Source organism: Hevea brasiliensis, chromosome 16, assembly GCF_030052815.1.
Source record: "Hevea brasiliensis isolate MT/VB/25A 57/8 chromosome 16, ASM3005281v1, whole genome shotgun sequence".
Taxonomy (NCBI): Eukaryota; Viridiplantae; Streptophyta; class Magnoliopsida; order Malpighiales; family Euphorbiaceae; genus Hevea; species Hevea brasiliensis.
This window is the reverse complement of record NC_079508.1, coordinates 57,116,991-57,134,104: the sequence shown is the minus strand read 5'-3', so window position 1 is coordinate 57,134,104 and position 17,114 is coordinate 57,116,991. Positions and strand designations below refer to the sequence as shown.

The window sequence follows — 17,114 nt, the reverse complement described above, 5'->3', positions numbered from 1 at the left end:
GTGGGACTGCCCAGATGAGATGACAGTTTTGTCATCTTGTTGGGGTGGCTGGCCCGAATCTTTCCACTCCTCTAAATACCGTGAAATGTTATACTACCATTAATTGCTTAAAAATTACAACTTATTTTGGACTAATCCTCCAACAAGAAAGTGATGAATATGTATTAAATTATCCACGCATCTCATAATTATATTTAATGCTAAGATTAAGTCATTGATAATGGTAAGACTCAGAAAATCGTGCTTAAAATAAATAGAAAATCAGGCTTGATTTGAATGAATATTTCATAATCTTTTGACAAAGATATGGTTTAATTTTCATTTAAGAAGTGAAGATCAAATGTGTTCTAGTTCAAACACTTGTCATGACTATAATAAACCATCTTTTAAGGCTTTTGTATGTGTGGTGTGAAGTGAGTGAATAAGTTTGCGGTGAGAATTGGACAGGTAAAAGCATCGCCTTTTGTGTGTCAACGTGTGTGTAAGCTTGATGAAAGGATTAAAGAGTGAATGAGATAAAATATAGAAATTAATTAATTTATTTTTTTAATATAAAGATGAAGTAATTAATTTAAGAATTAAATAATAATTTTTTATAAAATTAACGTGTTGAATAATAATCATTCAGTTTATATATTTAAAAATTATTTTAAAAAAATAAATTCTGATGGATAAAATGTAAGATAAATTTACTTGTTAATCGAGAAAAAGGATTTAAATTGGATCAACAGGTAGTGCAATCACATAAGACCATAGTTGATGATATGGGTTTTTAAGCTTACAAGCTAGAAAAGCCATTAAGTGATGGCAACCCCCAGAGTGCCATTTTTCATTATCATGGTATTCTAGCATTTAGAAAAGAAATAAGATTTGGAGCATCTTTCATCTCCTCACTGTTCTTGTCTTTGGTTCCAAAAGGAATTTAAAACAATTGGGAATCGTACAAAATAAATATAAAAGTTTAAACTATACCAAACCAGTGCTACTATCTCCTCTTTTGAAAGCCGCCTACTTGTTACCATATTCTTCCAATGCTTTCTCTTACTTTATCAATCTCCTGTTCGACTTCCTCCTCACTTCAACGGAATATTCCCTTTCCTTCTCCTCTTAAAAAAACTCTCCACCCACAAAGAATTAAGGTGAGCACTTTTTTGTTTCATTTTTGTTCCTCCACTTGGTTCTTGGTCTACATTATTCCATTGCAGGGCAGCACGTCGAAGTTCAATGGAGTGGAGTGCATATATAACCTGTACTTACACGGTTCCCTTGTATACACGCAGGAGCAACAGTCACCATGCGCCTCCTGGACCTATTTGTCATTGCTTCTATGCCAGTTCTGAAAGTACTCCTACTCACAGGACTTGGCTCGTTTTTGGCATTGGACCATGTCAATATCTTGGGGGAGGATACAAGGAAGCAAATAAATCAAGTGAGTCTCACCTGCTGGATTTTAATTGATAAAATCATCACTTATGTATGGGGACTAAACTCATTCTCTATGAGCAGGTTGTTTTCTATGTGTTTAATCCAGCCCTAGTGGGTAGCAACTTGGCTAATACAATTACCATTGAAAGCATGGAGTTGTTGTGAGTTTATCATTTTAATCCTATATCAGTCTAATTTTAATTAATCGCTAGTCCAAATATTATATAGTTTGTTGTTTATTATTGCAGGTGGTTTATGCCATTCAATATCCTTGTTACATTTATTATTGGCTCTGCATTGGGATGGATACTTATAAAAATCACAGGCCCTCCAAAACCTCTAAAAGGTCTCATATTGGGTTGCTGTGCAGCAGGTACAGGCCTTGCAGTTTATAGTGATCTGCCCTTTGCTAATTTTGTAATTATATATGCTGCATCGCAAGCTTCACATTCTTGCATATTCTTCAAGGATTTCATATTTCGAAGTTGTTGTAACAGGAAACATGGGAAATTTGCCTTTAATCATCATCCCAGCAATCTGTAAGGAGAAAGGCAGTCCATTTGGACCCCCTGATGTTTGCTACACAAATGGAATTGCTTATGCTTCACTTTCAATGGCGGTATGATATTGATTCTGATATTTCCTGTTAAAGCGAAGCATAACCCGTCAATGATCTTCTGATTATTTATATATTTCACTCGTTTTTTGTTCCACCTTATTTCTGACAAGCTGAAAGCAAGCAATTAATTTGGTTGTCAGGAACAGTATCATCCCATGTCCTGCTTATGCTTTCCTAGCAGATGACTTTGATTTGATTTTTATACTGCATGGATTTTTAGTTTCCTTTTTCCTTGTTTGGCCTGACTATGGTGACCGAGAAATTCCATTTTTTGATACTCTTCAGATAGGTGCAGTTTATTTGTGGTCTTATGTTTATAACATTATAAGGATTTGCTCAAGTGAGATGAACAAAGAAGTTGCTAATGTCGACATGAAGGCCAATGGAGGAACACCAAAATTCATCCAGGAGAATAATTACAATTCCAAAGAGCTTACATATGGCTTATTGCTTCCTGATAATATAGAGTCTCAAACAAATGCCAAGGTTCATTTCCATCTTCTCCCCTCTGCTATATTGCCTTGGAAGTTTCAATTCATCTCTTCAATTAATCATACTGCTACATGTTGATACAATTCTTGTTAGTGTTAAAACAACAACAAGAATTTTAAGAAGTTCATCATTTGATTGCCTGTAGACTTTCTCCTGCACACGAATGGTTTGGGACAAGATCAAGAAATGCATAAGAATGATTTCAGAAAAACTTAATCTCAAGTCATTGCTTGCACCTTCAACTACTGGAGCGGTATCCCCTATTCCCTTACTAAATTAAACAAGACTTGTTTGAACTGGCTTTCATAGTATCTTCTGATAGCATAGGTTGTCGGGTTTGTCATCGGATTGGTCCCTCAAATTCGAAAGCTGTTGATTGGAGCTGGTGCCCCTCTTCGTGCAGTTGAAGACTCTGCTTTTTTACTTGGGTATAAATCCTGACTTCCAGGCCTGAGATTCTAAATTTGTTTATCAATAATAGAAATTGTGTAATAGTAGTCATCTTTTTGGTGTACCTAATTTGCAATTGCAGGGATGCAGCCATTCCAATTGTGACCCTGATAGTTGGAGGAAACCTTCTTAGTGGTAAAATCTTAAAAAAAAAAAAAAAAAAATTAACGAATCAGAGTATATCATTGTTGAGTCTTCTCATATATAACTTACTGTAAATTCAGGTTTAAAAGGGTCGGGAATTCGTTTCACTCTCATAGTTGGAATATTAGCAGTTAGGTACATTTTCCTGCCTCTTCTGGGCATTATCACAGTAAAAAGTGCAGTGCGTTTTGGTCTGGTGCATTCAGATCCCTTATATCAATTTATTCTTCTGCTGCAATTTGCCGTCCCACCAGCAATGAATATAGGTATGATAAAATTGGAGGATGAATTGAAGGGTAAATTTCACCTTTCTGATGATTGTTTCAACTTTCAATGATGTGGGGTTATATTTTGCAGGCACAATGACTCAGTTGTTTGGAACTGGACAAAGTGAATGTTCTGTTATAATGTTGTGGGCATATGCTTTGGCTTCGGTTTCGCTAACATTATGGTCAACCATTTTCTTGTGGATGGTATCATGAGTAGTGAGTGCATCTGCAAATTGGGTAATCACCCAAATTCGAATTTCACCTTCCCACTCTCTGTAACCAAGAAAAGGAGAAAAATCCTGAATGCTGAGTACCTGAATATGTTGAGAAAATTATTATTCAAATTGTTTGGATTATGGTTTGTAGTAAATGTAAAACAAATCTTTTTCAACACTAATATTCAAAATCTAGCTCAAGGATCATTTGGCTCCAATCAATTATTTTTATTTTATTTTATTTTATTATGCTTCGACTAAAGATTTTTCTTGATAATTCATCATATAATTGTATTACAATTTATCTAAATTTATTAATAAAAATGAATTATTTTTGAAATAAATAAATAACTAAATTATTGAAAATAATAAAGAGAACTTATGATAATCAAATCAATTATGTTGCAATAGTGTCTTTTTGTCACGACCCGAACTCACAAGTTGGACTGGCATTAGGACCTGTATCAGCATAAAGCTCCAGAAGCCCGTAGTAAGCATTCCTTACTATTCCCACATCCAGAAGCCCAAAATTTGAGGCCCATCATGCAAATAAAATAAGATAAAATATTATGTTATATTTTTATTTAGGTCAATTTAACCCGATAACTATTAAAATCTAAAGCCATGGGAGCCCAGCTTAACCCTGAATCAATCAATTATAAACTATATAAATATCATAAAAATTTCATTTATTAATATCAAAACTTAAATTAATATAGTCTTCAACAAGGCTCATGCTGCTGCTTAACACATGCGGAGTTATAGATTTTAAATTTTGAAAATAATAAAACAAATAAATAACTGATGTTAAACCTGCGAGGAAGAAAGCATGCTCCTGTAGCCTGAAAAAATAGTGAACAGAAGTGAGCGTTCGACTCAGAGAGTAAATATTTATTTCATATGCAATTTCTATAACTATTTAATTCTAATGCATCATTAGAAATGAAATGCATTATTTTCATATAAGTCAAACAAATCGTATTAAGTCACATCAAAGATAATTTGGAGCACTCACGCATCTGTGTCAAATCCATACTCACGTGTACATATATAGGGAGCTAATCCCTCTACCTAGCTCTCTTAATCCAAGACTTGTAGGCGAGATCAACTCGAGCCGGACTTTCGCTTAATAATCCATATGCAGGGGCCAGTGAGATTAACTCAAAACCGTGCCTACCCCGACTTGTACATAATGAGGATCGGGTCCCAGCGAGTCAAGTTTTAGCCGCGTTTACCTGTACTACTCATATCCATATACTCCACATACAGACCAACTTACACACACAGCTCCAGATTATCAAAATACAGCAACCAAAGTAATATCATCATGTATAAATGCAAAACAAGACATGTCTAATATTTAACTACATAAATATAAATATAAGTGATGCACGAGCATGTTAGAAATATAATAATATTGAAATTGTAAATAAAATAAATATCTACTAGCAGTACACCAGAGACTACTGTAGAGGTTGGTGAAGGAAAATGGTTGACCCTGATCACCTACATAATTTTATTGTAAATTTATTATTGCTAATTCAAATAAAAATAAATTTAAAGAGACAAGCACATCCTAATTTATGTCAAAAATTCGATAGAGTTTTCCCTGTACCTAGCACCTACCCAACCTGCAAAAAGATTTAAATAACACTTCTAAATCTCGATTTCCACAATCACATCTCATTAACGTCATATGACCCCTCTTAGGCTCTCCAAAACAGTCAATACTCACAATATTAAAAATTACATTTAATCCGTGAAATTAACTTTTTTTCAAAAATCACTCAAACGAGCTCTAAAAATTCTAAAATTTTGTCCTGTAGTCCTTAATAATATTACAAGGCTATTGCAAAAGGAATTTCAATTTTCTAATAACCCTCGAATATTTTATGAATTTTTATTCAAGACTATTACTCAATTCTATAAGTTTAGCTGTCACTCAATTCTATAAGTTTTCGACAGCTAAACTTATAGAATTGAGTAATAGTCTTGAATAAAATTTAAATACCATAAATTTAGATGATCTTATATGGTTAGATGCTAAAAATCTAACTAAAGCCGATATATATTTTTTAAAAATATTCCACAATCACTTAAAAATTCAACAAATACCATTTAAAAATACTCCACAATCACTTAAAAATTCAACAAATACCATAGAACATCTCTAAATAATTTTACTTTCATCATATATTTTTCTTAGAATTTTTTTTCAATTTTTTCTGTTTAAGAAACACTGCATTTAAGTACCACAGACTGAAAAATAAGGAAAATAATCTTACCCAAAGCTTATCTGTGTCTTGAAAATTCTAAAAATTTATGAGGAAGCCTCTGAAGGTTGAATCATCCTCAAAGCTCACCGGAGCCACCGCCGAAACCACCACGCACGGTGGCCAATCGTCGATGACATCTGTTGGATCTGATCATACCAAAATGTTTCTCTCATCTTCCTGAGTCTATAGGTGGTCTGGGATCGTTGATCCAATGGTTGGATCGTCTTAAATCTGACTAAAAAGTTTGAAAAACTCAAAATTTCTCTCCTTTATATCTCACTCATTCGACCACAAAATATTGCAAAATGGGTATAAAAAAAAAGCTCTCCAAATAAGCTCTCCAAATAAGCTTTCCAACGCCACCTGAATTGCCTTGATTGGACTTCGGATGAAGCCGGAATCGCGCCTGGAAGTTGGCTACCCTGCACGCGCATTTTTCTCTCTCCTCCATCACTTGCCGCCGCTTCTAGTGCTTCTCCAGCCAGCTAGTGGTGCGCCGGCGTCGTGGGGTGGTGGGAGAACTTTTTGCCGGTGGTAGTGGGTGATTGCTTGAAAAAATGGAGGAAATGGGTGAAAAAAGGCAAGGAGAAAGAGGGTGATGGGAGAGGAAGAAGAAAGGGAAGGGGGGCGGGGGGTGGCGGGGAAACTGCTGGAAATTTTTTTTTTTTTTTAATCTGGGAATGAATATATATATATATATATATATATATATATATATTGTCTAGATTCATTCCTAGAAATAAAAATTATAATATATAATAAATAAAAATAATAGTTAAATTAATAATCATAATTAAATATTAAAAACAAGGTTAACAATAATAAATAATATATTTTATTAATTGATTTAATATTAATATTTAAAACTAATCATTTAAATAAAATTAGATTGTTAAATAATTTTACATAATATGTTTAGAAACAATTATTAAAAATATATGTATAAATAAAAGTATTACAAAGTTATAATTTAGTTAGATAATGTTAAAATAATATTTAAATACCATGTAGAAGTATAAAATTTATAATTTAAAAATTTTGGTTATTACACTTTTATTATCACCGCCCTCAACCCTGCATTCTATAAACAGGCAACTTGAAATTTTAGTTTATGATGGAGTTAGATCACTGCCTGAATTTTTTCTTCTGATTCAATTTGCACTTCCTCCAGCAATGAACATAGGTCTGATAATAGTTATCGGCAAATTGTCAAGCTTTCAAGCATACGGCTAGTCAACTTGAACAATTCTTGACTGATTGAGATTCATTTTGGAGACAGATTTGGTTACGTTTTTGAATTGTATCTTAGTTTCTCTCTTATATTTAGCCATAAATTCTGGCATAGTTTGTGGTGTTCCAGAATTTGTGGAATTCTAAGTTACTCTAGTTGGTATTAGTTGTTGACCAGCTGCACCAAACTTTTGTAATTTGTACTCTTTGAATCTCAGCCATGTATTGAAGCATATGTATATATATATATATATATATATATATATCAGAAAATAATGGGAGTTGTTGAATTCCCTTTTGTTTTGAATGCTCTATTTTCTGCTCTTCCATTCTGCTGCAATTTCTCTAAATCATAGCAGTGGTATTAGAGCTTCAAATGGTCTTTTGTGTGACCTGTGAAAGAGAGAAAACAAGTTAGAAACCTTCCTCAAAAACCTTCAAACACCTGTGAGTGAATTTATGGCTTCAAATAGTTACTTAGCTCCTCCTCCACCTATCTTCTCAGGAGAAAATTATTCCATTTGGTCAGTAAAGATGCAGGTTTATCTTAAAGCCTATGATCTGTGGGATGTTGTAGAAACAGGCAAACATCCAGCTCCTTTAAGTGACAATCCCACACTTACTCAGATCAAGCAACATAGTGAAGAGTGTGCAAAGAAGTTCAAGGCTCTCTCTTGTATATACTCTGCTGTATCAGATGTTATTTTTACAAGGATCTTGGCTTGTGGATCAGCTAAAGAAGCTTGGGATAAGTTGAAAGAAGAGTATCAAGGGAGTGAGAAGACTAAAATGATGTAAGTTCTCAATCTAAGAAGGGAATTTGAAGTTTTGAAAATGAAGGATACTGAATCTATTTAAGAGTACTCTGACAGGCTTATAAAAGTTGTAAATAAAATCAGATAATTGGGAAAGGAGCTTAGTGATAAAAGAGTTGTGGAAAAAGTTTTAGTGAGCTTACCTGAAAGATTTGAGCCTAAACTTTCCTCTTTGGAAGACTCCAAAGACTTGAAAACCATTTCTATTTCAGAATTGGTGAATGCTCTTCAAGCTATTGAGCAAAGAAGGATTATTAGAATGGAGGAGTCCACTAAAGAAGCTTTTCTTGCCAAACAAAAGGATAAGAAATCTTAGGAAGCTAAGAAGAGTACAAGTGATTCAGCAAACAAAGCCAAGGGACCTGTAAACAGAAGGAGTGGCAGGAAATCAAAATTCCCACCTTGTCCTACTTGTAACAAGACCAATCATCTTGAAAAAGATTATTGGCAGAAGAATGTAGTCAAGCCACCTCAATGCAACTACTGCAGAAGGTTGGGACATGTAGAGAAAAATTGTAGAATCGAGCAAAGCAAGCTGAATCTGAACCAGCAATAGCAACCTACTTAGCAAGCAAATTACACTGATGATCAAGCTCAATATGATGATCATGTATTTGCTATTACTCACACTACAAACTCCAGTGGAAGACATGCATGGTTTGTGGATAGTGGCCGCAGTAGTCATATGGAAAGAGATGAAAGCATGTTCTCTTCAATTGATTGATCAGTGAGAATTAAAGTCAAGCTTGGAAATGGAGAAGTTGTAGAATCTCAAGGCAAGGGTTTAGTATCAATTCAAACTAAGCAAGGTACTAAACTAGTTCCAGATGTTTTTTTCATTCCTAGTTTAGATCAAAACTTGCTTAGTGTAGCCCAAATGATGAAGAAAGGATATTCCTTGTCATTCAAAGGCAATGTCTGCACTATTTTTGATTCTCATGGTTCTGAAGTTGTAAGAGTTAATATGGTGGGTAATAGCTTTCCTGTAAATTGGAATTCATTTGATCAAATCTCTTATGTGGCTAGAACAGACGAGTCTAATTTGTGGCACAAAAGATTCGGTCATTATAATTTAAATTCTCTAAAGTTTATGCAAAGTAGGGACATGGTTAGAGATATGCCAGAGGTTGTTGTGGATGGTAATGTATGTGAAAATTGCCAACTTGGGAAGTCACATAGGCAATCTTTTCCAAAAAATGCAGCATGGAGAGCAAAGGAAAAGCTGGAATTGGTTCATACTGATGTTTGTGGACCAATGAGAACAGCTTCTTTGAGCAATAACCTGTATTTCATCTTGTTCATAGATGATCTCACCAGGATGACTTGGGTTTATTTTCTCAGCAATAAGTCTCAAGTTTTTTCAGTCTTCAAGAAGTTTAAAGCTCAAGTGGAAAGACAAAGTGGTTGTCAGCTGAAAACTTTGAGATCAGATAATGGTACTGAGTACACTTCTCGTGAGTTTTATAAGTTTTGTGAAGATTTAGGAATCAAGCACCAACTTACTGTCAGCTACACTCCTGTACAAATGGGGTCTCAGAGAGAAAAAATAGATTAGTCATGGAAATGGCCAGATGCATGATGATAGAGAAGAAATTACCAAAGAATTTCTGGGCTGCTGTATACACGGGTGTATATCTTCTCAATAGGCTTCCTACCAGGTCTGTTCAAGGAAAGACACCAGTGGAGGCTTGGTTTGATTCAAAACCATGTGCTAAACACTTGAGAGTGTTCGGGTCTATGTGTTACATTCATATTCCTGCTATAAAGAGAGGGAAGCTTGATGAAAAAGTTGGAAATTGATATCTTTTTAGGTTATGCTGCTCAGTTAAAAGGTTATAGAGTATACAATGTTGAAGCGAAAAAAGTTCTTGTGTGTAGAGACGTAAAGATTGATGAAGATACATACTGGAATTGGGAAAAAAAACAAGTGGAGCATTCTGATGTAATTCAACAAAAATTGAGAATGGTGTTGCAAATTCTGAATTGGATGATCATAATTCTGACAGTGATTCATCAATTGATGCACCACCTCCCAAGACCAAATCTCTTGCTGAGATTTATGAAAGATGTAACTTGGCAATCTCTGGACCTACAAGTTATGCAGAGGCTTCAACAAATGAGGCATGGGTCACTGCAATGCAGGAGGAGCTTAAGATGATAAACAAAAATGAGACTTGGTTTCTCACTCCTAGAATAACAAATAGAAAAGTCATAGGAGTTAAGTGGGTTTATAGAGTGAAGTTGAATCCTGATGGCACTATCTTCAAATATAAAGCAAGGCTAGTTGTGAAAGGGTATGCTCAACTTCCTGGAATTGATTATGGAGATACTTTTGCTCCAGTGACTAGGCATGACACTGTAAAATTGCTGATTGCTCTTGCAGCTCAGTTTGAATGGAAAATCTACCATTTAGACATAAAGTCTGCATTTCTAAATGGTTTACTGGAGGAAGAGATCTTTGTAGAGCAACCTAGAAGATTTGTTATGGCTGGAAGTGAGGATAAGGTATACAAGCTAAATAAAGCTCTGAATGGCCTAAAACAGGCTCCTAGGGCCTGGTATAGCAGGATGGATTCACATCTACTTGATCATGGTTTTACAAGTTCAAATGAGCCCACTTTATATGTTAAATGCAGTGGAAATAGAAGTTTGCTGATTATTTCCCTCTATGTAGATGATCTGTTAGTGACTGGAAATGATGCAGATGAAATTAAATTACTGAAGCAACAGATCATTAGTGATTTTGAAATGTCTGATCTTAGGGAAATGAGCTATTTTCTTGGCTTTGAAGTCAATCAGTCCTCTTGTGGCATCTTTATTTCTCAACATAAATATGCTTTGGATTTGCTGAAGAAATTTAATTTAGAAAGCTGCAAGTCTGTTGCAACTCCTCTAGTTTTAAATGAGAAGCTGGAGAAGGAAGATGGAGCAGCAAAGGTGGATGCTACTGCTTATAGAAGTTTGGTGGGTAGTCTTCTTTATTTGACTACTACCAGACCTGATCTAATGTTCTCAACCAGCTTATTGTCTAGATACATTTAATCTCCAAGTCAAAAGCATTATGGTGCAGCAAAAAGAGTTCTTAGGTATTTGAAGGGGACTGCTGATTTTGGAATCTTGTATAGAAAGGTTGAAGAAGCTGATCTCTGTGGTTTTTCTGATAGTGATTGGGCTGGGTGCTTGGATGATTTTAAAAGCACCTTAGGTTATGCATTTTCACTTGGTTCTGGCATTTTTCCATGGAACTCAAAGAAGCTAGATATAGTTGCTCAGTCTACTGCAGAAGCTGAGTATGTTGCTGTTGCCTCAGTTGCAAATCAAGCAATTTGGCTAAGGAAAGTGATGACTGATCTGAAACAAGACCTCAAAGAATCAACTTTGATATTTGTGGACAACAAATCTACCATTTCAATGATTGAGAATCTAGTTCAACATGGCAGAACCAAACATATTAATGTGAAGTTCCATGCCTTGAGAGAAGTTGAGAAAAATGATGAAATAAAGCTGGTTCACTATTCTTCTAATGAGCAGCAAGCAGATATCTTTACTAAAGCTTTGCCAAAAGCTAAGTTTGAGATTTTGAGATCAATGTTAGGTGTCTCCAAGAAGAATCTCAAGGAGGAGTGTTGACTAATTGAGATTCATTTTGGAGACAGATTTGGTTACTTTTTTGAATTGTATCTTAGTTAGTTTCTCTCTCATATTTGGCCATAAATTCTGATGCAGTTTGTAGTGTTTCAGAATTTGTGGAATTCTGTCTAACTAAGTTACTCTAGTTGGTATTAGTTGTTGACCATCTGCACCAAGCTTTTGTAATTTGTACTTTTTGAATCTCAGCCATGTATTGAAGCATATATATATATATATATATATATATATATATATATATACATCAGAAAATAATGGGAGCTGCTGATTTCCCTTTTGTTTTGAATGCTTTGTTTTCTGCTCTTCCATTCTGCTGCAATTTCTTTAAATCACGGCAACAATGAATCCCAAAATTTGCGGGTACAATGACCGAGTTGTTTGGAGTTCAGTGACTCTTCCACGGACTCATGCATTTGCCTCAATTTCTTGTCATTCATACAATTTCTTCCAAAGATTCTTTCTTTCTTTATTGTTATTAATTGAGAAATGAAGAAAAGGTTTGCCACATCGACTTCTAAACTAAAACATAAAAAGAAAAAGGGGAAAAAAAAAAAAAAAAGACATGAAACTCATAATGCAAATTCAGCTCTCACGCACTTCCTAAGAAGCATTTTTATTTTTAGGGGAGTTTCCACAAGAGAATATTCATGTTCCTAACATCATAGAACACAAACATAGGAGTCAAACAATATATATTCGGCAAGTATCAGCACTTTTGGCTTTATGTAGCAAAATAAAATTGCTTATCCCTCCTTTCCTTGGCCACAGTAGGTTGTGAAGATTCATACAGGTCTGATGCCGGAATCATTCTGTGGCGTTACTGCCCTTGTCGTCACTGTCGAAAGGCTTTAGCAAGCCATATGTAATTGCCATGGCAATCCAACCACCAACCAGGACTCTTACTGCAGAAGTCGTAACTGCTGAACCTCCAAGAAAAGCTCCCAAGCTGCCAAAAAGAGCCAAAGCAATTGATGTGACCACTGCAATCACCACCATCCTAATAACATTTTGAGTAAGAAGAATGGCAGGCAACAACGGCACAGAAGACCCACACAAAAAAGCCAAAGCTGAGGCAGCTGCAGCCTTGTAGGGGTTTGTGATCAGCACCTCCTCTCCGTTATCATCATGCGATGTACCAGAACTTCCCCTTGCATCTTCTTTAAGAAGTTTGATCGTAGGAGTAGGAGACCTCCCGGGAGTCACAGTAGAAGGCAAAGTTGGCTCGACTACACTTGGCGACGCTTTCTCTATTGACTCAGTGCCGTGCTGGATATTTTCCAAGGGGGTCACAGTTAAGTTAGTCTCACCAAGCCTGGTTTCTTCATCAATGCTAGGCGGAGTGGCAGTGATGTCGAGCTTGATCGCAAGATCATTATGCTCGCTATCTTTGGAACCACTGTAAGAAACAGTAGCCTTTTCAATATCTCTCTGTGTTGAGACAGAAACAAACTCCCCAACAGCCATACTAAAGGCACCTGCAAGAGCTCCAGCTAGTCCAGATAGTACCATGGATCGTCCATCTTCCTCTGCTGTACCTACACCAAGCATAAGTGACGTAGTGGAGATCAAACCATCACTAGCTCCTAGAATGGCTGCTCGAAGCCATTGAGCTCGTTGCAGTCTTTTGGCCTTGTGATATTTGTTATCACGATCAGCTTCTTCAACCTTGTGTTCAGCACAAGTTTGTGATATTTGAGGGGAAGTCATGGGAAAGAAAGTTGGAGATCTAAATATAGGAACAGAAATTTGGGGGAGTGTGGCAACAAAGTTGAGACACGCTCAAGGCACGTGGAGTGACTTCTATAAATACTATGAATATACAATACATATATGCTGTGAGTGAGAATAATATTCTTCTCCAGCAGGTTTTTCTTTGAAAATAGCAACTGAAGATGCCTAAGGGCCTACAAGCGTTGAGGTCTAGGATCCTGTTGTCTTCTCTTATACCAAAACTTAGCGCTAGCAGTACTACAATTTTGGTCCCTCGTCTTGTTTTGTTTCAATCGGAGAAACTTCCTAAGTCTCTTCATTTCAAGCTTGGCAAAATGTTTGTTTCTACCACTGGCATACTGCAATTATACCCATAGTGCAGCCAACTTACCAGCGATATGCTTGTATTTAAGTTCTTACATCCATCAGAAAGGAAATAAGTAGAAAATTCTTTTCTTTTTGATAAGTCCATCATTGGTTGATGCATTCTTGTGTTTCTAACTGTCATTAGATTGCCGAAAATTATTATGCTTCAGAAGTCCTCTCTTCTTCAAGAGGTTCATGTTGTAAGCTAGTCTTTCAACCTGTTCAAATGTCCTATAATTCACAAAGTGTGTAACTCAACTATGCAATTTCATCCTTACTTAAAAATGCACAAATTTCAGCAGATAATGAGAGGCCAGAATGGGAAGCATCAACAGAGTAAAGTAATAGGAAAAACCTTCCTTCACAATCACACAGCCACTAAGCACCATAAAAATTCTCTCATTAGTTAAAAGAACAAATATTAATAACCACGGAAACAGTTTACTCAGTATTCCGCTAAGCAAGTTAATTGCCTTCCAAGCCCTCGATGCTTCAAATTTCCCACCAACAAATGTATAAAATAACTTGAAACCAAATTCACTTTAGTCTTTTTCTGAAAATGATGTGCCAAAACTTGGTCTGGTAGAAAGATAACAATAAATAAACCATACCCAAATAGCATGTGTCAAAATAGAGCACTGGTTTTTGTTCCATGAAGAATTAGTCATGAACAAGTCACAATAATTTGCTGCCATGTAAATTATTTAAAGCTAGCCTTTTACGGATTTCAAACTTCAAATCACACATTCCACGGATCACCAGCGCACGATTGAAAATTGACATGTGCCAAAACATCAATTGAACACTTTCCTGAACAAGGTAATTCTACCAAAGTTAACATGCTCATCAGGCATTTAAGCATAATCATTTGCAAATGATGCAATCAACGTCTTAAAGCTCATTAACGTTAATAAAAATGGACGACTCAAAAATCCCATGGACATACCACTTTGAAGAGTCATAGCTTTTTGTTCGTTTGTGTAACAGAGGATTAAAGGGAAAAGGTTAGAACTTTTAATAACAACGTCAGTTTCTTATCAAAAAGGGTAAATTATCATCGGGTCCCTATAATTCATCCAAATTAACTACGTAGTCTCTATTTCTTTAAAAACCTAATTAAGACGTTCCTATATTTTGTAAAATTAATCTCTTTAGTTCTTTTGTTAGATTTATGTCAAAGAAAACATTAACAATTTGCTTTAGCTTTGGTCAAAGAGACTAAATAGTATGAACATTTATAATTACAGGGACATTTTAATTTGGTTTAAAAAAAATAAAGATTAAAGTTAATTTTGATAAACTATATGGACCTGATAGTAATTTACCCTATCAAAAAAACAGGGAAAAGCTTGGTTAAGATGATAAAGATTTTGTTTAGGGCTTAATTTGGTGGAAATATGAATTGGCGTTTCTGGCTCAAAATGGGGCCAAAAAGGATTAATGAATGTGGCTGTTAATGGCTGAATTCTGAAAGTGCTTTCCAGTATGTACTTCCCAATGTGAATAAAAGGAAAAGGAAAATAAAAAAAAAAAAAAGATAAATAAGACTAGGTAATTGCACCTAAAATTCCAAACAATCACACCTTAGACAATGGTATCACACTCACATTTGAAAAGATATCTTCATAGATTGTCCTCTAAATATGGAAACGCAAAGTTTACCAATATGATTAAAAAAACTAGGAAACAGCTCATTGCCCAATTCACAAGAGAGAGAGAGAGAGAGAGAGAGAGAAACCAAGACACCTCCTGCATCCTATTTCCAACTCATCTACAACTATATCTGCATCCTAGACTTCTAAAAGACTGAACAGCAACTGTTGAATAAATGCAAAAATAGGATTCTGTTGGCAATAGAAAGTTCTACAACGTCTCAACGACTGATTATATCAAATCTAGACCCTGTCTATATTTTCTAAGTCTTTAACTTGTTCTCTTGAAAATCAAAGGGTTTTATATATAGTTAACTCAATTAATTTAATCCTAAACTAGTTGAAATTGGCTATATCTATCCATTTCCTCAATTTCATCTGGTTTAGGGTTATCTCATCAGTCCCATTTCTTATTCTCCACCACTTCAGTGTGCTAAGATCAAAGTGCTTTACACATTGATGCTTGTGCACAACAGGTCAGGACTATTCCACAGCATATACCATTGGTCAACAAGATACAAAAAAGTTGCAAATTGTCAATATGAATCCAACAAAATATCAATTCTTTGTTGGTAATTCAACGACACATGGGTATGCTTGGGGCAACATAACAGTGAGAAATAATTCTGCAATGAGAATTTTTCCACACTACATATCATATAAAATTGCAATGTTATAGAAAAAAATTCAGCTTTCTCAGCATATTAACCAAGGAATATCTCACCGTCAAGAACCACAAAATATTCTTTCAAGTATGAAATCAATAAAAATTGTTCTCTGACGTAGTTATGTATTCACAAGTGAACTGCACAAAAAAAAAATGCTAGAAGAAGGCAGGTTTGACTTTAAAGATATCCATCTCTCCTGTCTTGTTCCTCAGCTTCTTTGTTAGCAACTTGAACAGATTTGAACCACAAAAATGCCTGCGGAGATAGAAAACTGTATAAACGAAAATCCTAAGGAGATAAAATTTTCCAATTCGACCACTGCAAAGAGGTAAAAAAAATTACGTACGGAAGTGGGGATGCCAGTAAAAGCAAAGAATCCGAGCAATGGAGCATAGAAGATGTTGTCGGAGTTCAAAATTCCAAAAGCAGGCTTTTGATTCACATACTCAAACACAGAACCTATCTGCATTCATTCAACTCTAATCAGTGAACCTATTTATGATCTATCGCCTTTCAATTTTCATGGTAGATAGAGCGGAAAATTAAGAAGAAGCTTACAGCAGCAATTGCGGTAATTGCTGAGGCAAGTAAGTAAACAAAGAAGGGAATCTCGAAATTCTGCTTCGCAGAGTTGGCGTTGGCGTTGCCATTGGCTTCATCCCGGGCCCAAGGAGGAAGCTCATCGGAATCTGGTCTAGCCCAAGATGGGATAGATTCCTCAGATTTGGTGGAGTTTGCAGAACCTTCAGTTGCAGCAACCACGAGCAACCTATGAGAAAATTTGCGGCTTCCACAAGTTATCCCCGTGGTTGGTTGATCCAGATTTAGTATCCTCGGTCTAACATCTACCATTATGGTGGAATATAGAGCACGGATTGAGTTTAAATTGCACGAAAACAACAAGTTTGCAGCCATTGTTTCCTTCTCTAACCCAAAGAGTGAAGACTGAAGACTGGAGCTAATGCCTAATGCTCAGCGCTGCCCAGCCGCACGTAAACTTATCGCCTGATTCTATACTTTTTTTTTTTTCCTTTTATTTGTAGTTGTAAGATTTTTACAAGCTTATCCTTCAAAAATTTAATAAAAAAAATTATAAGCTTAATTACGAAATTAATCCAAATTATAGGGTAATTTT

General features: G+C 35.5%; 3 protein-coding genes across 3 annotated transcripts; 1 reads left to right on the top strand and 2 right to left on the bottom strand.

Moving 5' to 3' along the window:
• Positions 1-762: 762 nt before the first annotated feature.
• Positions 763-3,796, top strand: LOC110666398 (protein PIN-LIKES 3). The gene is made up of 11 exons (XM_021826885.2): positions 763-1,139; positions 1,281-1,429; positions 1,507-1,586; positions 1,674-1,798; positions 1,923-2,044; positions 2,330-2,530; positions 2,682-2,789; positions 2,864-2,964; positions 3,069-3,121; positions 3,211-3,396; positions 3,488-3,796. The coding sequence occupies exons 2-11, from the start codon at positions 1,295-1,297 to the stop codon at positions 3,610-3,612; spliced, it is 1,236 nt and encodes a 411-aa protein (XP_021682577.2). The 5' UTR covers positions 763-1,139; positions 1,281-1,294; the 3' UTR covers positions 3,613-3,796.
• Positions 3,797-12,025: 8,229 nt separating this feature from the next.
• LOC110666430 (vacuolar iron transporter homolog 2.1-like) lies at positions 12,026-14,793 on the bottom strand. The gene has a single exon (XM_021826913.2). The coding sequence runs from the start codon at positions 13,288-13,290 to the stop codon at positions 12,388-12,390; it is 903 nt and encodes a 300-aa protein (XP_021682605.2). The 5' UTR covers positions 13,291-14,793; the 3' UTR covers positions 12,026-12,387.
• A 1,112-nt stretch (positions 14,794-15,905) lies between these two features.
• LOC110666397 (uncharacterized) lies at positions 15,906-16,995 on the bottom strand. Its single transcript, XM_021826882.2, has 3 exons — positions 16,538-16,995; positions 16,326-16,442; positions 15,906-16,234 (listed from the first exon to the last, which is right to left on the bottom strand). The coding sequence occupies exons 1-3, from the start codon at positions 16,892-16,894 to the stop codon at positions 16,157-16,159; spliced, it is 552 nt and encodes a 183-aa protein (XP_021682574.2). The 5' UTR covers positions 16,895-16,995; the 3' UTR covers positions 15,906-16,156.
• Between the last annotated feature and the right edge of the window lie 119 nt (positions 16,996-17,114).